Source organism: Delphinapterus leucas, chromosome 19, assembly GCF_059928025.1.
Source record: "Delphinapterus leucas isolate spDelLeu-1000000601 "Yukka" chromosome 19, BTC_Dleu_Yukka2, whole genome shotgun sequence".
NCBI lineage: Eukaryota > Metazoa > Chordata > Mammalia > Artiodactyla > Monodontidae > Delphinapterus > Delphinapterus leucas.
Window position 1 is genome coordinate 69,296,552 of NC_143147.1, and position 23,758 is coordinate 69,320,309.

The 23,758-nt window shown below is 41.5% G+C and overlaps 1 protein-coding gene across 17 annotated transcripts in view; it reads right to left on the bottom strand.

Annotated features, from left to right (window-relative positions):
• CEP112 (centrosomal protein 112) overlaps positions 1-23,758 on the bottom strand; it is a 413,480-nt gene that overhangs the window by 189,523 nt on the left and 200,199 nt on the right. For 16 of the 17 annotated variants that reach the window (XR_016389081.1, XM_089901741.1, XM_022589836.3 and 13 more), the window contains one exon: positions 17,436-17,618. The exons of the other annotated variant lie outside the window; for it this stretch is intronic. Coding sequence is in view for 15 of the 16 variants with exons in the window: in XM_089901741.1 (XP_089757867.1) it covers positions 17,436-17,618 (183 nt within the window). In the remaining variant the exon portion in view is untranslated. The remainder of the gene's footprint in view (positions 1-17,435; positions 17,619-23,758) is intronic. 17 annotated transcript variants of the gene reach the window in all.

A 23,758-nucleotide genomic window follows, 5' to 3' on the forward strand; every position in this document is an offset into this window, starting at 1 on the left:
CACTGGGAAGACACAGACATACTTCAGCAGGATAGAGCAAAAGGGATGTATATAGGGATGAAAACTTAACTACATGGTTAATAGCAGTGAAAGACTGGCTCACCATTGCATAATAAAAAAGGGGGAAGCTAAAATAGGATTCCAGAGTGAAAAGCAATGATGATTATACTGAGAGAAAGCCAACTTCTTCCAAGTAACTCAGTAAACTTACAAATCTACAAAAATATGTTAGGGCTAGGCAAAATGTACTTCCTGCTAAACCCTATATCAAAGTGCATTATTCCATGTTTTCTTCTAAAGAGAAGGGAGGAAAAAAAGACAATGAAGCATTCTAGACTATGAGGTAGACCATAGATTGTAGTAGGAGAAGAATTAAAGTACTGCTCCTCTAACTGACATCTGTTTTGCCAGATTAAAACTATGCATGTTCAGAATTTCTTCAAATACGGTTTGGATACTAATTTGTAGTTTAAAATAGAAATTCTATTTGAAGAGAATGAAAAATAATTGGTGAATGATCAAATCTGTACAAGTAAATGGTACCAAACCTTCCAAGTAAATGGAAGAACCATTTCTTTACTCTGAAAAAATAGCACACTTCTAATGTAAAACAGGTGCGCCTGATCTTAAGAAAATTTCTAATGGATTAAAAGTACAATTTACCCTGAATTATTATTAGAAAAAAAATTTTTTTGAATCACTTTTTACTTTAAAGTGGACTTAGATCTATGTTCTAGGTTTGCAATTATCCTAAATGACTTATCTAGTTACTGAACGGTCTGGCTCAAAATAACGTTTATCATTCAGTAGTTTACTGAGCAAAGGCAATGTTGAAGTCTACTTTCAGAAAGGATTTTTCTTTTTTTCAGATCAATAATTGGATGAGGGGAAATACCTGAAGGCCAAATAAGTCATTGTTTTACAGTTACGTTGTTTTCCTTTTCTAAAAAAGTGGTCTGAGTTAACTGACTACACTTCATTCCCCTGCAATGCACTTGTGCACATTAACACTGCAAGAAGCATATGAAATAAAAGAGAGGATGCATCTTCAATCCTTCTTGTCAAATTTTAAGAGATACCAATCAACCAAACACCTCGCTAATACTCATGAGACTGTTGTCTTAATTAGCTGGTGATATTTTTGACTAAGAATCTCAGATGATGAAACTGTTCTCCCCTGTGTTGAACCAGCTTGGCCCAGACTAGCCTGTCCCGCAGTGACATGTAGATTGAATACAAATCAGACAGCACAGCTTTAAGTCTGTGTCGCAGCTCTCATTTCCAATTCGAGAACTGTACTATAATCATAAGCTTCTGGTGGATGAAAGGAAATCAGCTCTCTGAATATTAGCTAATGCCACATTTGCAAGTCCTGAAGAGATCTGTGCTGTTAAAAAAAAAATAGATCATTTCGCGTGAACCTATATATATGAATTGCTTTGTTCTGCTCAACTGATAGACGCAATGCCTGTGCTGGGATTAAACCCTTTTCATCATAAAACCTCATCTGGTTCGGAGTCCAAGTCCATCAAACCTTTTTCCTTTAAAGTCCCGCCTTTGATTCTACATCAATTTATTCAAACCGCAGCTGGGTGGCTGAAAACGAAAGGACAGCATCATTTAAACCAACCATGTTCTCAACTTGAAAGAAGGGCTATAATTAAAAAAATGGGCATAAAAGAATGGAAATGGGATAATATTTTTTAATGGTAGTTCAAAGGCCGACAGATGTCAGAGTCTTTGAAGATGTCAGTACACTGAGCAAGGAGTTGCCATGAAAGCCTGCCTGAGAGGTGAAGCAGCTTTTTAATGGCTGAAAAAACCCTTGCAGACACATCCTTGTGTTTTTAATTTGTCAGAGTTTCTGCAGTATTTTCTGATTAATGACACACGATTATAACTGCATAGCAGACATATTTTTATCCTCGGTTAAATGAATCGTTTACTCCACATTCTTTTAGAACTAGATAAGAATAGGGACACTTTCCTAGGAAGTCCCAAAGTGTTCTGATCGCTTCACATATTTATGCTAATTTTGTGGGACTGGCCAAATCCAGAGTTACTGTATGTTACCAGCTTTTGTTCTCTTAATAGTCTGTTGCTGGTAACATTATGATGCACATGTGGTAGTCAGAACGCGACTCACTACAGCTCCATTCTTTTCATGTACGTGGAACAATATGTGCTTGAATAATTAATCTGTGCACCAAGTCATGTCAAACCAAATTAATATTTAAAAACATTCCTGAGCTCCATCGAAACAACCATGGGCTGCCATAGGGTTGCAGAAGAGAAAGAGGTGCTTAGGGGGAAAACCTGCAGCCCCAACTGCAGTATGACGTTGATGCCACCCGAAAAGCAAGGGCCCTAATACCGCGTGTAAGCCCCTGGGGCGCTGCTCTGGGTGGCGAGAGGCTCTAGGTCGTCTGACTCGTCGATCTGACGTGCTCTGCGAAGCGGCCTCGTGGTACTCCTGGACAGCAACCACGAGCCACCAGAGAGCAGTAGCAGAAAAAGGCTTTCCCACCAAGGGCTGGCCTGTAACTGATACCATGACGAGGTGCGGGGGAAGCGCTCACAGCTCTGAAGGCACACGACGTGGGGGCAAGTCCCAGCCCCTCACTCCAGCGCCGCCCGGCCGGGTCTGCCCGCCTTCTGTCAGAACTGAGCTCACACCTGCCCCCTCCCAGAAAGCCGGTGCAGGTGTCCAGCACGCGCGCTCTGCTCGGTTCTCCTTCTCAGGATAAGCGAGACTCGGGAACAAATAAAAGCAGGCCATTTCTCGTTGGAAACGTTCCCCTCCTGCAGGGCTACTCCTGTTTCCACAGCTCGGAGCCCGGGCCCTGCCCTCCGCCGTCACCCTGTGCGGCCACGACGGGTCAGGCCCTGAGCACACGCCTGTCCGCTTCGGAGAGCTGACCTCCGCCAGTCCCACAAGGGCCACCACGGAGGCGGCACAGCAGGCGGGGACCAGGGCCGGGGCTGGGGTGCAGGGGAGGGCGTCCCGGCAGGCAGGGGGCGGTAAGCAGCGCACCCACGCGGCGGGAGCCCCCGGGCCCTAGAGGACAGGTGCTCTTCTGGGTCACCCTCCTCAGGGAGGGGCCGCGGCCTCTGCCGTGTCTCTAGGTGACTGTCGGGGCGCCGCTAACCCTGGGCCTGACTTCGAGGCAGCTGAAGGTCCCCACCTCGTCGTCTGCAGCTCCTGCATCTGTCCCTGCCCCGCCCCCCACCGCCAGGTGCCCGAGTCTCCAGACCACAGCTCCCACCCTCGATGGTGTCCCACCAGGACAATGTTCCTCCTCCGTCTCCTTTTCCACTCTTTCCATCCGTCAAAATTCCCGCTTCTTCAGTGTGACGGATTTCACTTTTTTTTTAATTTAATTTTTAATAAAGATATAATTGACATATAACATTGTATTAGCTTTAGATGTACATAATGATTTTTAAATTGAGGTACAATTGACATACAACATTGTATTAGTTCAGGAGTGCCACATAATAATTTGATGTTTGCATATGGTGTGAAATTATCACAATAAGTCTAGTTAACATCCTTCACCTCACATAGTTACAATTTTGTGTGTGTATGCGACGAGAACTTTTTTTTGGAAAAAGCCTTATTTTTTAATTTTTTTTAATAAATAGGTTTTTTCTTTTTTTTTATATATACAGCAGGTTCTTATTAGTCATCAATTTTATACACACCAGTGTATACATGTCAATCCGGATTTCACTTTGATGAGAGCCATTTAATGAGAAACAATTCCGTGATGCGGTCGCATGACGCTTACTTTCCTCTGCACCTCAGTGCTGTGCAGACCTTCCCTCCTCTGGGGCGTTCCCCTGGCTCTTTGGGGCACACGCAGCCTCCTGACTGGGAATGCGGGGCAGGTAAGCAGGGAAGGGCGATTCTCTCGTTCGCGGTGCTCTGCGGACTCGCTAAACTGCCTGGCGGAGTGGGAGCTCTACCAGCGAGGGCTGTGTCTTATTTGTTTTGTGTCCCTTCTCACAGCGCAGTGGCTGGCGCATGAGGGTGCTCCGTAAATGAGGAATGAACAAAGAGGTAAGTGAAGGAATCCTTGGAGACATAGTTCCATCTTAAGAGAAATCACTTGTTCCTTTCTCCTCTATTCATTTAAGGTGTAAAAGCGTTCACGAGTTACCTACTCCAGAAGTCGCCTTGCTGTGTAATATTTATCCGTTTGGAACACTGAAACGCACGCATGAGTGAGGCAATGAAGGCGCGCGCGTTAAATAAGGAAGAGGGCAAACGAGAGAGACTCCCCGTGGCGATTTCCAGCAGCCTCGCCGCTGGGCCCCGGGCCCGGCAGGGGCGCCGTCGGGGCATCTCAGGGCTGCGGGCAGCCTGTGGTCTCCTATCTCCCGCGCCTCGACCTCGGAGGCTCGGAGGCTCAGACGCTGAGCTCCTGTGCGGGCCAGGACACACCCTGCTCCTCTATGCCTCTCTGGCTGATCTCCAGGGCGGCTGCGACACCCTCCTCTGTCCCCAACCCGGCGGCTCTCTGTGGACCCCAGCCACCCGGGAGCGGCAGCGGGACCGGAAGTGGGGCCGGGCGGGAGCAGGGCTGGCGTGGGTGCAGGTCAAGCACGACCTGCCACTCCGAGCCGCGCTGCGGCTTTCACCTGGGTCTACCTTCCCATCGCTGGCTTCCCTGATCTGAGCCCGTGTCCCGCGGCAGGTCTGGGCCACGTGGAGTCGGTCCTTATGGACTGCTGCTCACTTGGTGCAGCCGTCTGTCTACGTTGTTTGGCCACAGTTCACAAACTGAAATAAGTAAACTAACGTTTACAGGCTTATTTGAAAATATTTGCCCATTTCAAACTCACAAAAACCCAGGAGTCAGGCATTATGGCTCCCGAATGACCACTTTTTCTTGGTTCCCTTGCCCTCATCCTTGAGCCATTTTCCCAGTCTTCTTGTTCAGTGCGATGTCCTCCATCTTCTCTTAGGCAATGAGTGTGGTCCACCCTCATTCCATTCCCCTCCTTAGAGGGGCTCATCCTCACAGTTGGTACCTGCTGCCATCCATCCTGGTGACCCCCAAGCCTTTATTTCCAAAGGAGAGCTCTCCTCTGAACTCTAGCCTTATATTCCCAGGTGCCTATGTGACACCAACACCTGATGCCCTGTGCACATGGACCACAGCTCCAGCCTCCTCTCCCTCCCTCTCTGCCACATCAGCTTTCCTGTCGCCAAAGCCTTGGCTAAGTCCCTCATCACCTGTCACTAGGATGACTCCCAACGAGCCACCCAGCCTCCAACCTCACTGCCTTACGACTCTTAGTCCTCTGCTTCAACTCTCCAGTGACTTCTGATTGTCGACAGTTATGATCTCTCCACTTTGCACTGGACACGCCTATCATAAAAAACCGAAGCATGCAACCTAGCATGTATATGTGTAGATCTGTAACACTACAATATTAATACATTCTGCACATTACAAAAACTTACACAAAATAGATGAAATACAAATACACATAAATGGAAGTTCTTTTCTTTCTTCCTATATCCTCATGAGCCCTACTTGGGAGAACACTGTTCTAAATAATTACCAGAAGGGGTAACAAGTGTTGCAGGTAGGACACTGAGGTAAGGAAATGGAAGACACAGAAATGGCAGTACAGGTAGACAGTATAAACCCCAAACTGGAGACCAGTGTTCAAGGAGAGCCGCTCCTGACTTCCCAACACGGTGTAAAGTATTTTGCAGGTACTGATCATGCTGCTACTGTTCAGAATGCTTTTCCTATTCTAATTTGCATAGCAAATTTCTATTCACTAGAAAAACCTCAATGCATATGGTATCAACCTTTTCTGATCCCCTCCCCAGACCCTATCTCCCCACACTCCATAACTCCGTCTCTTCTTTACCTGGGATCAAGGCACCTTCCTCACTTCATTGCACTTTGCTATACACACGTGTGTAACTCTAGAAGGCCTAAAGGCTGGGTCTGCTAGAGGAGGCCCCGAGATATAACTGCCCATTTCCACGCTGGTACTGTTACTAGTTCCTTACACACAAGGTGGGCAAGGCGGGCATGTAGGCAAAGTTTCCAGAGAGTAGAAAGCAGCCAGGAGGGTACCGACCTCCCTCCACCCCAAAGAAAGGGGAGCTAGGCATCCTAAAGGGCCCGATTAAATCATCACATGGATCAGGCGGCACCATCAGCAAAAGGGTGCCCCCATGGGGACCTGTGGGCCAGGGCAGGCTGTCCTTCTGACCAGGGGTGTTACTGTGTCTCTGCTCTATGCAGCCTGGATGTGTCCTAAGACGCACCCTCCGTCTATGTGAAAGGAAGGTATTCTTTGCCCCCAGCTGTTGGAAGGAACCATACTGCCTTCCTATCATGACAGATGCACAAATGCCTGCTTCTCCATAGACTATTTGAGCTGGAGGGCAGGAATCACTCCGTTTGGAATATTCCAAGGCTGACTATGGTGCCTGACACGCAGCGGGAGCTCAGCAGAGGGCACCACTGAATGAACGACTGAATATCACAGATGTGGAAAACAACGATCAGAGATATGAAACTGGTTACTCAGGTTTATAAAGCCAGTAAGTGGTCGAGACTGGTCATGAACCAGCACCTTTGTTTTCATATTCGAAGGAAATTGATCACTGCATCTAGGCCCATACATTACTTATCACCTGTATGCCAATGATGTCCAAATTCGTATTTCTGGAGTCTCAACCTGCATCTCCAGCTCCCTGTCTGACGCACCTCCATCTGGATATTTAACGTGAGGCTCGAACTTAACTCGGCAACAGCAGAACTTTGTTTTCATTCCCTCCTAACTGCCCTCATAGCTGGCACCATCGTCTAACTATAGCTGCTCAAACCCTAACTCTACAGAAGTCCTCTTTGCCTCACTCCCCACAGCTTACCCATCAGCAAGTCCTACCGACAAATGCACACATCACACAGACACCCAGGACTGTCCGCAGAGCCTCAGTGGCCTTTTAGAAGCGTGAGTCAGACCACGTCACCTTCCTGCTCAGAAGCCTCTCCTTGTCTTCCAATCGCATGCAGAGTCAAACCCAGCTCCTCAGAGGCCCGGCCCTTCCTGCACCTGCTCTGCTCCTGACACACAGACTTCCTCTTCTCTTCCGTCAGCTTAGACAGCTCCCCCTGGAGCGGCCTCGCTGACGGCCGGCGAACAGTCACCGGGCACAGTACCACAGCTCTGCGCCTAACAGGGACTGTCACGCAATGCTCTCCTTGTTAAGTGGTGATCTGTGTTGTCATCTGTCTTCCCCCATTCAAGTGTAAGTTCCTTTAGAGCAGAGGACTCATCTATCTTGTTCTTTCCTGTAACCCTGAAAGGAATCCTCTTAGGGCCAGAGAGACCATTCCCTACACAACCTGGGGCAACATTCATGTGAAAGCCACCTCCTGAAGGTGTATACCCCCATAACCAGGGCCTGGCACAGAACTGCACTCAAAGTATCTTTATTGAGTAAATGAATCAAGTTGAAGGAAGGCTGTGTCATAAGCAAATTCCATATACATAATTCGGCCTAATTCTGACAGATAGGAAAACATATGTGGAAATAAATTTGATTTATACATTATCCAAAGAGTCACAATTATAAAAGTGTTCAAGTCACAGAGTTCCATTTTGTCAATATCGATATGGAACAATGAGACTTCAAAGAGCAATCGGAACAGTCAACAATAATTATGATTTTTCTAAGAAGATTTACTCTGCTATTCCTATCTCTGAATTGAATTTTTTTAAGAAACACCGACTTTATGGCAATAGATTGTGATGTTTGCTGCATGTCCTACACCTCCACGGCTCTCAAAACCTGAACCAGCACAGTCACACAGGCTTTACAGGGGCCGGGGACACACGGCACCTCTCGAACTCAGGGCTTTTGTCTAACAACAGCCTTGGAAGCAATTTTTGAATAAATAAAGAACCAAAAGTTTTCCACCCTCACACTCTACTTCTCCTGTTGCACATGCCAGCATCATTTTATCTGGGGCTATTGTAAAATTTGCCCAACAAGTGTGGATAACATTTACATTACAAAAATTAGCTTTTCAGGAAACATTTGGTAAACACATGCACTTTGTACGTTAAATGACATCTTTGCAAATAACGAAATAAATAAGGTCCCACTTGACCCTAGCGATCTGGGGTTTGTTTCATTAATAAAGACTGACTTAAGGAGTAAACTTAAGGTGAATGAATCACCAGTTTAATCTTAACCTTTTTAAAGACCTACAACTTTCAAGTCCTTACTGGAAAATTCCCTCGTTTTAAGATGCTAGGCCTGGCTGGACCATTGCTGCATGTTCACTGAAAGCTCCTCTATACCACAGAGCGATAATGTCACTGGGACACAAACACACCCATGCGTGCGCAAGCACGCACGCACACACACACACACACACACACACACACACACACACACACACACACACCGAGAGCACTGCTGCATTGCAACTGCCCCCGCTAACAAGGAAAGAGACCCCAGGTCCAGGCCACAAACTTCAGCAAACTTCTGATGGTATCTGAGGACACCATTAGCTCATTCTCAAATATTACTACTACTTTCAGGCTTTGACTTCATACCCGAGCAAAACAAATCCAAATGAACAGGAAAAATAACACACATTTTCAAACCCTGCAAGTCTAATTGTGTACTGTTTCTTTATGATTTCTTGTGATCTTTCCCCAACCTCTCAGTATACAAATACCCAAAAGTACTTGAGAGGTCACGTAACAATTTAAATTAATTGTTAAAACAAGTGAAGAAAAATAACTTTCACTAAATTTTAATATTTGTTTCAATGGAAAAATATTATCTCAAGTTCCACAATGATCCACCAACTAGGTCTCAATGAGGCCACTTTTTATTATCCAAAAGTTTCCTTCTAGCGACAGTATTTTCCAAGGTTTTCTCTACACAAATATTAAAGTAGCTTGAAAATAGACAATTATTTTCATGTAATGCCTTGCTCTCCTCCTCAAACAGGAGTTCAAGGTCTCCCCAACAGAAATTTCTGTGACTTTTCTCATGGAAAATGTTCAGGTGTTAAATATCTTTCGTATCCTGCAACTAGGCGTGATTCCAATTAGTCCTGAACCAAAGACAAAATGACAGTTTAATGAGCTTCAATTTGCCAGCTCTTTGAACATTTGATGATATCATCATTTTGCCAATCATTTTTTGCACTCTGTCTTCAACCTCTCGGTCCCAAAAAATTACCTCAAATATACAAATGAAGACATCAGGGACGTCTCTTAGGGAACTGAATCAGAAACCCAAAAACGACTTTTCCAAGACATCGAGGAAGAAGAGCTATTCGTCCCATATTTCCTCCCAGGTAAGTTCTGCCAACTTCCTCAGTAATTTCATTTAAGGTAGAGGCAAGGAGAAGGAAGGGCAAAACGCTAAGGGCAAAGGGCTAAACGAAGGCGTTTTTCCGTATGTCAACGGGAATGACATCCCTCATGTGGAACAGTGATTTACTGCTGGAGTATTTTGTGTAAAAGAAAACTCTTCTGAAGGTTTTTCATTTTGACCAAAATTACTCTAGAACTCAGCTCAAACTGCATCAACATAATTTGTTTTTCTAATTGTTCTTTGTATTTCTGTCAAGAAAGTCTCCAGGTTTGAACTTACTAAACCACCTAGACCTCATTTCTAGGAGGTTTTGACCAGCTGTTGCCGTGTGATAGGATTCTTACAAGGATCCCTTTACGGAAAAAAATGCCAACATTGAAGTCTTTGAGCTTTAAAAAGACACTCCGTTAAAAGGAATGGATCATATGTAATATTCCAAATTAGTATGTGAATATAACAGACGTTCATCTATAGTAAACCATTCACAACAAACCATATTTCGCCAATACTAAAAGCAAATTCCTAAGCAATATTTTATAAAGATTGGTAGGTCCCACTGACCTAAAAGCTTACTGGATTCTTACTCTGGACATATCTTCTTATTTCAGTAATAATGTGAAAACCAAAAGTGAACCCAATTCAAAAGCACATTCATTTTTCCATTCTACAAATTCTAAAATTTGTGGGAAGGAATTCTATTCCAAATAAAATATTAAGAAATGCATATCTCTTCAGAGTTTAGTTGGTTTCAGAATAGAGACATAGCCATGGCTGTCACTTTGGGGAGAGACTGAAACTACTGGCTAAGACCTGATTTGGATTTATAGAGCCTGAGGTATGGGTATCAGTGTTTAAATCTAGCAACGTATTAAGAATACAAAATGAAAATGGAATGGAGTTTATGCAGAATAAATGAAATTCAGAGACAACGAGCTCCTCCATAAGCAGGCGAATGGGCAAGGGAAGTGGTCCCGAGCGCCAGCTGCACTACGAGTTATGTCACCTTGGGCAACTTGCTGCACTTTCAGAATCCTTCCTCACTGATAAAGTGGAAATACATACAAGTCATTTTCTGACCCAGGCAAGAAGGTCAAAACCGTTTCCAAATAGGAAACTTAATCCTTATGGGGGACTGGAAGGGCTGGATGAGGTGATGCGATGGAAGGGGCCGAGCAGAGAAATTCAGGACTGCTCCAGAGGCACTGCTGACTCAAACCGGACTGGAGCAGCCCAGTTCAGTTACAACCAGCAGCACCGTCAAGTACACCAACTCAATGAAAGAAATGCAAATTGAGATGAGAATCTCAGCATGGGAACAAAGGTAGCAGTGTCTCTCTCCCATGCCCGGCAGAGATTCACACAGCCCTCTTCCTTTTTTGCCATGTCCAAGTGTCTCCAAAAATCTAAAACCTTTCTTGGAAGAGGCTGTGAGATAAAGAGCACTGAATTAAGAAGCCCTGGTTTGCTAGTTCTGTGACCTTGGGCAAGATAATGACCTTGGAACCACAGGTTCTTTATGTGTCAAATGAAAATAATTGGATGCAGTCATCTCTCGTGATGACTTAATCTGACAACATTATTGCTGGATATTCAGACACTCGATGTGACTAAAGGCTTCTTATCTGTCGGAACACGCTGTGTACACAGACTTGTGTTCCCTTGCAGTCTCCCGGTTTTCACCACTGCAGAGTGATCACATTATACCCTCCATTGTAAATATCCTCAGCATTTAATCATTAAGAACAACTTAATGTTCTTCAAAACAATTTAAATATTTCTTTAAAAATCCATTAAGTATAATGAGAACATAGGACAGATTTTTAAAGCAATCATTATTGATTGATATGAAGTTGTTATTGCAAATGGAATACTTTATATGTTATTATTTGGAAGGCTTGTCTTGAAAAGGAATGTTCTTTATCTAAAAGTGGACCACATGCCATAGAATGTGGTTTCCATGGTAACTGCCACATTTTAAAAATATGCACAGGACTAAAGATATATTGTATAATACTTCGATAAATGGATCATTCTTAGAGAAATCAATTTCCTCGTCTCAGCCTGTTTTTGTTTATTAAACTTAATATAATTTTTTCCACAATGAGGACCAAGTTGAATTATTTATAATAGTTTAATTATAGGTAGATATAGGCTACTTTTGTGCTTTTAAGATGAAAATAATCACAGAATTTTAGAATTATTATGGAGAAAGAAAGCTGGTGACCTACCAAAAATGTAGACTTTACTTGAAAGGGCATCTTTCTCTATTTTCTCATAATTAAGTATCTAAGAAATAGTATTCTTCTACACAGTAATATATACAATAATATATTAATGCAAATATGTTATTAGTTCATATGTAATTCTATTACATCACCATTGGATACTAATAAAGTGAGATCTCTGCATCAACGCATCTATTCAGAATATAAGGATTTTTGTCCTATTTGGAAAATTCGGAATAACCTATGTTTTTCATATCAGAAAAAGAATATTTCCCCCACAGTCTTTTAAAAATGGCTTAGTTGGGAAAAACCTCTATTTGTATTTTAAACAAACACCGAAAGTTCTTGGGTTATCTTTTTTTTTTTTTTAAACATCTTTTTTGGAGTATAACTGCTTTACATTGTTGTGTTAGTTTCTGCTGTATCACAAAGTGAATCAGCTACACGAATACATATATCCCCATATCCCCTCCATCTTGCGTCTCCCTCCCACCCTCCCTATCCCACCCCTCTAGGTGGTCACAAAGCACCTAGCTGATCTCCCTGTGCTATGCGGCTGCTTCCCACTAGCTATCTATTTTACATTTGGTAGTGTATATATGTCCATGCCACTCTCACTTCGTCCCAGGTTACCTTTCCCGCTCTCCATGTCCTCAAGTCCATTCTCTACGTCTGCGTCTTTGTTCCTGCCCTGCCCCTACGTTCTTCAGAACCTTTTTTTTTTTTTTTTTGTAGATTCCATATATGTGTGTTAGCATACGGTATTTGTTTTTCTCTTTCTGACTTACTTCACTCTGTAGGGCAGACTCTAGGTCCATCTAGCTCACGACAAGTAACTCAATTTTGTTTCTTTTTATGGCTGAGTAATATTCCATTGTATATATGTGCCACATCTTCTTTATCCATTCATCTGTCAATGGACACTTAGGTTGCTTCCATGTCCTGGCTATTGCAAATAGTGCTGCAATGAACATTGTGGTACATGACTCTTTTTGAATCATGGTTTTCTCAGGGTATATGCCCAGTAGTGGGAGTGCTGGGTCATATGGTAATTCTATTTTTAGTTTTTTAAGAAACCTCCATACTGTTCTCCATGGTGGCTGTATCAATTTACAGTCCCACCAACCGTGCAAGAGGGTTTAGGGCGTTAACTTTTAAAGCACTTCTGATCTAAAGATGTTTTCTAAGCATTTCTGGAAGAGTCATATGGTGATAATACAGAAATGTAGGCTTATGACTTAAAATATGCTTTCTTTTGATTCATAATATCCACTAAATTGGATCTCCCAAAGCAACTGCATTTTTTGATGTTGAGGATAATGGCATTACCCATAAATTAAAATGAAAATTTGGCACATTAAAATAAACTTGCTAATTACATTTTGTGAAAGTACTTAAAGAATCTTAGGTTCTCCCACTGGATTTTATTCCCAAATGTTTTAACATATAGAGAAAATCATCAATTATACTGGTCAGCGCCTTTTACATTAAGCCCCATGTTGTATATTTCTCTCAGAATTGAGCGTTAGAAAAAAAATGAACTGGTATGATTTCTTACATTAGATATTTAGAATTACACAATTCATCATGTTTCACTCTTCACTGTGGCTTCTAGGCAAGCTCAGAGCTAAAAGTTGTATTTAACTGGAGCATTTTCTTTAAAAGTATGGATTTTCTGATGCGGTTAATATCATTTATTGCTGAATTACCATTTTCAGTTATATTGCATCTGTATGTGTTTATCATAAAATGCTGCCTCAAATCCTTTTTGAAAATGCTTGGAATATAAAGAAATTAAAATCAAACGTTTTCAACAGAAAAAGTACTAGCCACCCCAAAGCCCAAAGACCATGTATAGGTTCAACAATAGTGTTCAGAACATACATATCGTTAAATTCACCCTTCGAGTAATCTTTGAAGAATAATAACCCATACTTAATCCACTGCACACATGTACACACCCAGTTTATAAATGGACATTTTATCTTGTGCCCAGATTCCCAAATTCATGGAAGATAATGTTATCAAGATATAATTTTTAAAACTGTCCTATCATAAACATCTTTTTTGGAAAACTTTTTTTTGAGTGTAAGAGAGAAAGAAGAGGGGCTCTAAAAATCCCACATTTTAGAATCGGCGATCGATGTAGCCTCTTACTGTCAGTCAGTATGGCAAAATCCAGATGATCTGTCTTTATTGTGCAAAACTGTTCATATGAGAATCATGATTCTCAGTTTAGGGAATCAAGACAGGCATCAAGATGCCAGCATTAGGCAAGACCCACCTCACTATATACAAATCCCCAGTTAAAAGAATTTTCAGATGTCGCTGAAGACCCTCCACTCTACAGATGGTGGTTCACAGTGGCTGCTGCGGCTCCCCTCTCACCTCTGGGGTGAATCACAGAGGTCCTCTAGAGCAGTCTCTACAAGGGCTCACAGAGAGAGAGAGCTGTCCCGACATGGGGACACCACCTCTGGGGTGAATCACAGAGGTCCTCTAGAGCAGTCTCTACAAGGGCTCACAGAGAGAGAGAGCTGTCCCGACATGGGGACACCACCTCTGGGGTGAATCACAGAGGTCCTCTAGAGCAGTCTCTACAAGGGCTCACACACACCATTCAGTTCAGCAGCAAACATCAAAGATCAAGCAACCTCTGAGTGGTTCAGGGTCCTAAAAGCGCAACCAAGGGATCAAGGAATCTACGTTCTGTGTTTCTTCAAGTTCGAGGGGATAAACTGCAGAAATTCTTTCACTACATTGCAGTTCAAAAGCAAAACAAGAATTATACGAGGACTACCATGTTGGAAGAAGCTTTCCTAAGATGATCACAACAAAACTATAAATGTCCTTTATGTTAAAAAACATGATGGAATCAAGCAAATCGTTCTCCAAAATAACTTCAATAAGAGGGATCTGGCAAATGAGAAATATCTGATAATGAGGTTGCGAATTTCCAAACCTACTGATCTGGGTGCTTTTCCTTAAACATTATGACCTCAGGTACACAGCAGACTGAACATCTTATATGAAGGTAGGAAAATTTAATGTGCATTTTAGCAAATGTAAGTATCACAACATAAACTCTCCCATCCTTGAAAATCAAGGAATTATGGCAAAAATATAATGTATGCATAGAATAATTAGCTAAATGCACCAAATAAAAAGAGAGAAACGGTTAACTGTCCTTAGTTGTATTACTGTATCTTATTGTTTCTCTATAAAACAAAAATTACTTGAATAACAACGCACCTGTAATAATTATATAGCATATTCACCAAAAGGGAGCTCCCAGTTGATATGATTCACCTTAAGGTAGGTGACTATACTTTATAACAATGGTTTTATTAGCATACAACATATTACATAGTTGAAAGAAGCCAAAAGTAGATTTTTAGTATATTGCTTGCAATCAAGAATCTGACAGAAGAAAAGCAGCGAACAAAGCCACAGCCCCCAGAATAGATATTTCACTGTCCTCTTTTGCTTAAATATTCCACCTAGTCCTTTCTTACAAAATGGCCTCCATTGCTAAATGGGAGCAGCCGGGCATGAATTGAATATCAAATGTCTCCCTGGAACTCAAATAAAACATTACACAATCCAGTATTTAAGATACTTGTGTTTGTTCTGCATCAAACCACAAAACAGTGATTTTTTTAAAAAGGCTCTTCTATTTTTAAAAAAATATGTCACTTTGTTTTTTCTGAAATTTGTGAATGGAATTCAGAACCTAAAAGGTATTCTGCATTAGACTATTTAGACCACAATCATGAAGAGATATATTTGGAAAATTTAGGACTTACCTGAGGAAACTGTGAATTAATAGCCCCCATAAATAGCCAAAAATAAATACAAGTTGTCAGCATTTTGGTATACAGGATAAGATTTTTTAAAATATAACTTACTGATAAGAGTTTTTTAAAACTATGTTCTCTAAAAACAACTTAGCACAGCTTCTGCAGAAAATCATTTTCATTTTGATCAAGAATGCATTTAGCCTAAGTTTCCAATGCCTACTAGCATTCCCGGGACAGCAATTCCAATTGTTCCAAGAAAGACAGAAAATCTCAGAAATATAATCGTATGCTACAGCATTTGAAGAGGTCAGATTAATACTTCAATTAGAAGAAATTCAATTAATAACTTCATTATACTCTCCCTGTGGCTTAATTATATGTAATAATTCTAAAATTTCCCTTTTGTTATCATTGGATGAACCGCACCCTATATATGGCAGATACGACATATGCAAAGTCACAAAGATTTCCTCTAAATTTGGCCTCTGTTTGTGTCAGCTTTCTACATCACCACGAAAATAGTTAGAAGTTGTATAAATTAATGTATTTAACTGTATCGATTATTCAGTTTTACCATGCAAACAGATCCTACACTGATTCAGAACCCAAATATCTTCTCAAAGAAGACAATGGTAAGGCTTAACATCATCTTCGAAGGAGAATGAATGTAAGTGTGAAAATATTCTTAACAAATTGTATGACTAACAATTAAAAGATCAGAATATATTTTATAAAGGCTCTAATGAGGTCGGTGGCAAAAATATAACACACGTTGATTTCACAGGAACCACCTGACTATTCTGGTACTAGGGCTACCACAATGACTACCTCTTTAATTAACAAACCCCCATAAAACAAATTTAAATAATTTTCCTAGAAATGCATGTGACTGACAAAAAAGCCTGTGCCTCCATCTTTATCCGAAGGTAAAACACAACCCAAGGTCAAATGAAGATGACCAATAGCCCTATTCTTTGCCTTACCGTCTCCCGCCTTCCACTCAAGACATAACATCTATTTAATCAGCAGTACTTTTATGTTTAGATAATTATGAAATTGCTTAAACACATATTATAACAAACAGAAGGTCTATTTCGCTGTTTAAAATCTATGTTATTTGGGGAGGAAGGATAACCAGGAAGAAGCTCATGTGTGGTGTGGATAATACGGCTAGATTTCAATGGGAGAGAGGTATTTAGACCTAGTAGATGGTATGGTTTTATTAGAAAAGAAAATTATCTTTTTACTGTTATCAATTGCTCTTCAATTTTTCTTTAATAAAATTTCACAGCAACCTCCTCAAGAGGATACACTAAAGGCCTTTGATTATATATACCGTAAAGAATGTATTGTACCACAAAGAAACACACCCGGTAAGATTTTTTTCCATCTGAAATTTATAAGGTAATTTTCCATGCTGACAGTGCACATTCCATCCCTAAGTTTGAAGAGTCAAATGCTGCCACAGCTGGGGGTTATTCTGCAAATGGCCTCCAGCAGGGACTGCAGGGGTGAGGCAGGAGGCGTGGCGTGCTCATGGGGGGTAGCCCTTCTCTTTATCAGTTATCATCTCAGTAACCTAATCAAATATAGAGTCCAAAGAAAAAAAGCAACACTAGGAAGGAAAAGCAAATATTAAAACAGCTGCTTGATTACCTACAGAGATTAAAACAAAAAGCAAGGAGTGAGGCTGATATATTTCCTAGGGATTTGCTAAGGCTGAGGGGAGGGGTAAGGGGCAGATACCTTAAAAAAAAATCCATCATGAAAGGAACTGAGACAAGATTATAAAAAAGGGGCCAAGTTATAGCGTGCCATGGGATTTTTAATCTGGCTACCTGTGGTTTCTGTAGTTAAAGCTTTATTCATCCCCCAAAAGAGGGGGTGGGGAGAAAACAAAAAAATCACATTTATTTGTCAGTTTTGCAAATGATCAAACAGCGTGCATCAACAAGAATAATAAGAAAACATGAAACGCTGATGACTTTTTAAAAATAGATCCCCGTTGTATCAAATATTATTGATAATTACCTGTGAATCTCGTTTCCTGAACTCTTGGATTTGATTTTCGTGCTCCATATTGGCAGTGTGAAGCTGTTTCTCCAGGTCTCCAATTTCCCGTTCATGGTCTCGGACTAGGCTATCCTTCTCTGCGTTATGCTGCTGTAATAGGTGCGTCTTCTCCTGTTCATGCTCCAGCTTCAGCTCTACTATCTGATTGGACAATGAGGACAGTTCATCAACAGAACATCCTTGTCGTCATGACAACTCATGGCCAGCTTAATTTTTCTCTAATTTGCCCAAGTTGAAAATTTTATTTTTTGCGTCATTATTACCTCACCCTTAAAATACTCTCATTTGGGGGGGGGGTGGATTTTATCTAAACCTCCTAATATTCAAGACAGTTGGGCATATTCAGTAAATCCTTCTGCAATCTGTTGACACAAATGCCTGAAACATTGAAAAAAATTATGTCGAATGCTAGGTATTTCCTCCCCAAGAATTTGGGTATTACTGACCAGCAATGGTTATAAATGGTTAATAGTCAGTACGCTTTGCTTTTTGCTGAAATATATACAACGTACAAAGCAGCAATTAAATCGGTCAGTTTTCTTTATGGTTTTCAAATAAAAGATCGAAGCTAAATACGCATCTGGATTATTGTATATACAGTTGTCTTTCTAAAAATAAAATGATAAATTTCAAAGCTCTATTATCTCGTTGTCAGCTACGGTATACCAACATAAACAGATGTTATGTGTTCCAGAGGGGCACCTGCTGTGCTGCAGGCTTGCGCCATGATTTCATAAAAAGCATTCTATTCTCAGGATCCTTTCCCAGTCCACTCCACACTGGAGACTGTGACCTTGGCCAGTCTTAGCCTCTCCCTGCTAGACTGAATGGCAGCCCGAGACCGAGGGCCTGGTTGCCGCAGCTTTGATACTAATCCTCCCAGGCTGTGCACAATGGCACCCTACCTGGCCTGCACACTATAGCCAGCCAGGCTGTCTTTGAAGCAGGTGATGAATAGGGACTGCAGGAAGCCAGCTTCCCCAGTGAACTCCAGGCCACACAGCTGCTAAGAACAGTCACTTGGATTTTTCTTCAGTTTTGGTGGATTTCAAGGGGAAAAACTGCTGTTATCTAGAATACGTTGTGTTATTTTCGGCGTGAGAATCCATCTTCAAAAAAGCTAACAGTAGGAGCCTGCTCCAAATCGATCTTGTTTCGTGCAATGAATCACCAGACTACCTTATCTTAAAGCTATAGCATTCATTTCTCCAGGCATGCATGCTGCACCACATTTCAGAAGTTATTTTCTCTGGAGATTTAAAACTCTCATCCTCTAATTGCAAATTAAGAATCAGAACAAAGACTAAAATTGTTTTTAAATGTACGTTTCAAAATGTTTTCTTACTGTGATTTTTCTTTGAGGGTGGGAAAATCAACAATAAACTCCTAACCGCTCATAAACTTACTATGCTATTTAGAAGAAAGGAAAGTGTACTAACTGTGGAATATACACACTTATCGGAACAAGACAGTACAGAAAATAACATGGAAAATTTTATTTTGCATCTGAGAACAAAGACGCATTCTAGTGAATTTATGTCTGTTTAAAATTTAGGGATCTTTCTTGCCTATTATTCTACTATAGGCAATATACAGAAAAAATGCATATAAATTTTCTCTTTATATACTATGCCAAGTAGAAAAGTTTTCTATGATTACTTAAAATAAATGTGCATGGTTTTCTCTGTGATTCACACAACTACAATGTTAATCCCAACAAAAAAGAGAATTTAAAATTTTATTGACATTACTGCATCATTTTCAGGCAGCCAAGTATATGAATTACTGAGTTAGGATATTTTTAGAACAGTCTTGGACACATTATTATTTCCACTTAGTGTTATACTATCAAGCATTATAATAATGAAATTATAAATTTTAGTAAAACATTTAAACATGTACCACACTGAAAGGAAACAGAAAGAGGTAAAAAGTTCTACTGAGATCTGATTCTCAAAAGCCTCAAAAAAACTGGGAGAATGGTGTGATTTTAAATTGACAGAAAGCAAAATATTTTACAATACTCTAAGGAAAAGTAACCGATTGACCTATAATTAAGGCAGAAGAATTACAGAAGTTTTCCCCCAAGAAAAGACACAAGACCAGGACTGGCTGTGAGATCGTTAGTAACAGCGCTGCCTGGGTCTAGGCTCCAGAACCAACACCCTTCCACAGAGACTCTGAGTCATCTGAGGAGTTCTGACACTTGGACCAGTGACCCTGCTTTCCGTTCATTCATTTTAAAAAGTCAAGATCAAGTGAAATAGAGATAATGGCATTTGAAGCCTAAAGACAGATGTTCATAAGTTAAACTATTAAAATAGTTCGCTGTTTTGTCAGGGTCTGTTGCTCAGTGATGCTGGTTAATGAACAAATCTCAAGGTTGCCAGAGCCTTTTCAAATGAAATCGTTCAGCCCTGTCTGCTCGATCCAATGCTGTCTGGCCAACTTCTAGAGGTTACAAGCCCCTTCTAGTCTTTGCCTAGGTTTCCTCACTGTTAGCAATTTCAGGCAGGGGTGCCCTCTCCGGATTAATGGTAGAGCCCAGGAGAAAAACCCTCACGTTCTGGGAACATCTTGATGATGACATTCATAACCATATTCAATGCCGTCATCAAGGTGGATCTGTGTTAAAGTTCAACCTAGCCCCTTCCAGGTAGATAAATGTCCTTTACATGTGGGTGCTTCTCAACAGCAAACAGGAAGTAGCGTATCCCCTTTACCTTGAGCTACTAGATAATTTTAGTTGACCACAATAATGTGCAATGGAGCTCGTGGTTACCAGGAGGTGGTACGTCATGGAGAGTGTGGAGGATGGGAAAGCAGACGGCATCTGCAAGGGTGAATGATGAAGTGGTCAGTGGGGTCTCTAAGTCAAGGTGGTCCAGAGCCCATAATCTATGCTCCAGGGGGAAGAGGAGGCCCCATCACCAAGGAATTCTTAAGTAAGGCTAGGTAAAAAGCTCCCTGTAACGCAGAAGGGAAGGCTTTAAGCTCCCTAATCCAAAAGCATGGAGCTGTGGGCCAGGTAACTATGCTTGTAATGCCACTCGACGGGTGAGAAAGCAGACTGGCATGTCTCCCAGGACAAGGGGAGTAATTAGGCCTCACGTGCAAGTGCCTGGGAGCACCTGCCAGCCTTTGTGATGCTGGACTTGATAGCCTGCTGGTTGGGGCCTGCGTGAGAAAATGGCTTTATTGCCTAGAAGCTACTAGGTTGACTCACACGAAATTATCCAACAGGAGATGAATAAGGGCCCTGCCCCACCCACTATGCCATCCCAACACACTCTGACCTTGAGGTTCTGAGATCCCTGAAGGCACAGCCCTCCTCCCAGACCGTATCCTGCCACATACGTCGATGGCCTCCTCCCTCCGCCTGAAGCTCCACGCATGTGTCCTGGGGTAGGAGCACACCCAGGCCCTGAGACAACAAGATGCGGGTGCTAGACAGCCAAGTCCCTGAGGGCCTTGGAATACACACGCTAAGTTCTCCTAACTGTTTTACAGCAGAATTAGTGCTAGCAAATATGGCCTGAACACGCTTTGATAATCTTATTTTTTGAAGTCATTACTTCTCCGTACACAGTATATAGATCAACACATCCCAGTAATACTCCTCAAGGTCAGAAATTCCAAAACCAGAGGAGTAAATTAAAGACGTAATAGAATGCACCCAACACATAAAAAAGGAGGAATTGCAGTACAAAAATATTAACTGAAATAACCTCAAATGTAACCAGATGACAAAATCTATATTCTGCAAGCCCCACCATTCTGGACGGGAGGAAAACATACCTTAAAAATCAGAAACAACTAGAGTGATAGGAGAACTTAGTGAGAACATGAGTGCAATGAAAGAAGAACTCAAAGACAAGAAGATAAAACAACAGAATTAACTAAGGATCAAATAACTGCATCACAAAATAAATTCTAAATTAGAAACGAGCTGAATAAACAGGGCTAAAAATGTAACCACTGATATAGTCAAAAGACTGGAGATAATCACAGTAAAGGTCCATGAAGGACACAAAGAAAAGATAATATAGAGAGAAAGTGGAAAAAGAAAATCCGTGTGTGGGAAATTCCCTGGTGGTCCAGCAGTTAAGACTCTGCGCTTCCAATGCAGGGGACACGGGTTCGACCCCTCATCAGGGAACTAAGACCCCATGTGCCGCGCAGTGCAGCCAAAAAAAAAAAAAAAGAAAGAAAGAAAATCCGTGTGTACACAGGTACATTATCATAAGACTTCCCTGAAATGAATGAAGAGTTAAATGCCTATATCAAAAAAGCAAACTGTATACCAAGAAAAACTGATTTAGACTGAGTAAAAGAACGGCTCAAGAATACTATAACTAAATTCAAACATGGAAAAACTCAAAGATTATAGAACCTAAACCACTCTTGAAAAAAAAATACTTGAGGACGAAATTTAGGCAACCAAGAGATGACTGACAAAGCTGTGTTAAGAGCAACCTTTGGGCCAAAAGGCAGTGGGTCAATGTGTGCAAGCTTCAGGGAGAGAAAGGAGGAGCAGAGACTTTCATGCCCAGCCAAACTATCCTTCAAAACAAGGGAACAAGTGGTGACTCTCAAGCAGGCAGAAACACAGTGGATACGACAGCTACATGCCCTTCTGGGAAAAATGACTTGATGAAATCTCAGCAGTCAACAGATGAATCAAAATAAAGGACTCAGATATGAAAAAAAGTTCTGGTGGTGTACATATAATCGATTTAAACTTAAAAAGCTAACTATATGACTGTGAGAAGCATGGTTATGGAACAGAATATAAATGTTACAAAAATCAACAATGTATAAATAATACTATAACTGACAGAAGAAAGGTAGGGGTGGGTGGAAGTGGAAGCACGTTACTTTTATCTTTTCATAACAGGGAGTAAAAACTGAACCATAAAATTCAAAAATGCCTCTAATCTCAATGTATTTGTAATCTTTATTTCTTAACTTTCTAAGAAATCATTTCTTGTACGATAAACAATTTTCTAAACTTCAGAAATTCCTTCAGTTTCCCCTGCTTCTTTAACTGATTTCACATAAAATTAAATGTTTTAGTAAAAGTGACAAACATAGCATGGTCCCATTTTTTAAAAACTGCTTTTGTCTCTATACCTATCTATCCTTCTACTATCTCATAAAAGTGTCTGGGATGATAACCATCTAAGATGAACAACAGTCATTTCTGGAAGATAAGATTTTGCTAGAATTTTTGCGTCCTTCATCGTATGCATTTACCATGTCAAATGGCTACAGCTCCCTTTGGGAGGAATATTAACTTGTCACGTTGCAAGACGCTTTATCAAGAGACATGGTCTCCCTTCAAGCACACGGATTCTGGGTCTGTGAACTGTGAACTTAAATCTGGAAACTTGAACCATGATTTTCCATTGAAGTGGAGAACTGTCTAAAGTTCACTTGCCAGCTCTTGACTTTCTTTCTTGATCATTGTACAAGTATCACTCCCGTTGGTCTCTGTCTTATCCTCAGAACTCCGTGCTTTATTCACTATCGCCACAGACCCCTGCAGGGCAAGACACCTCGGTGGCCACTCCTGCCATGCTGCCCACTGCAGCGGTCACTCCTACCACCCATCTGATGTTCAGGGCCCCACTGGCAGACCCCCAGCAGCCCACTGAAAGTTGGCCACCCGGCTCCAGCGCAGCAGTGCCTACGGTGGGCCCGGCACACGGTGGAAGCCAGAACGGAGCCGCTCAGTGGAATCAGGGGCCCATCTCCATGCCTTCTTCAGCACCTCCTAGGCCCTCCCTGGGTGGAGGGTGTCTGGCCTCAAGTAACAAATTACTCTAATATTCTCATTCTCCTAAGGCTTCGACCTCGTCCTCAGCACTATGCCAAGGCAGTTCTGCCATCTCCACCTCGGATCAACGTGGCTGGAGTAGTAGAGAAGCCCACTACCTAGTAAAATCACGAGCTTCGTTAACATGCTACATACTTAAAAAAAGCGATGAATGTCAGCTCAAACTTGTCAATAATTACATACGTTAGACTAATAACAGTTCAAAAGGCACTTTGATATAAAGTGCTAGCCATTGAAAGTCGAGGATTTTCTGTAGGGCTTGCCAGGTGACACTCCCACATCATCCCACTTCCTACTCAAGGGATCCCTGTGAAAATTTTTGCTTCTTGGTTGTGAAATTCAGTACTACTTTTGTGTCGTTGATAAGACTCATTAAGATCCTCACTAAAAGACAAGTGTATCACACCCTGTGTTTTTCCATGTAATGAGATAGAGGGCTTAT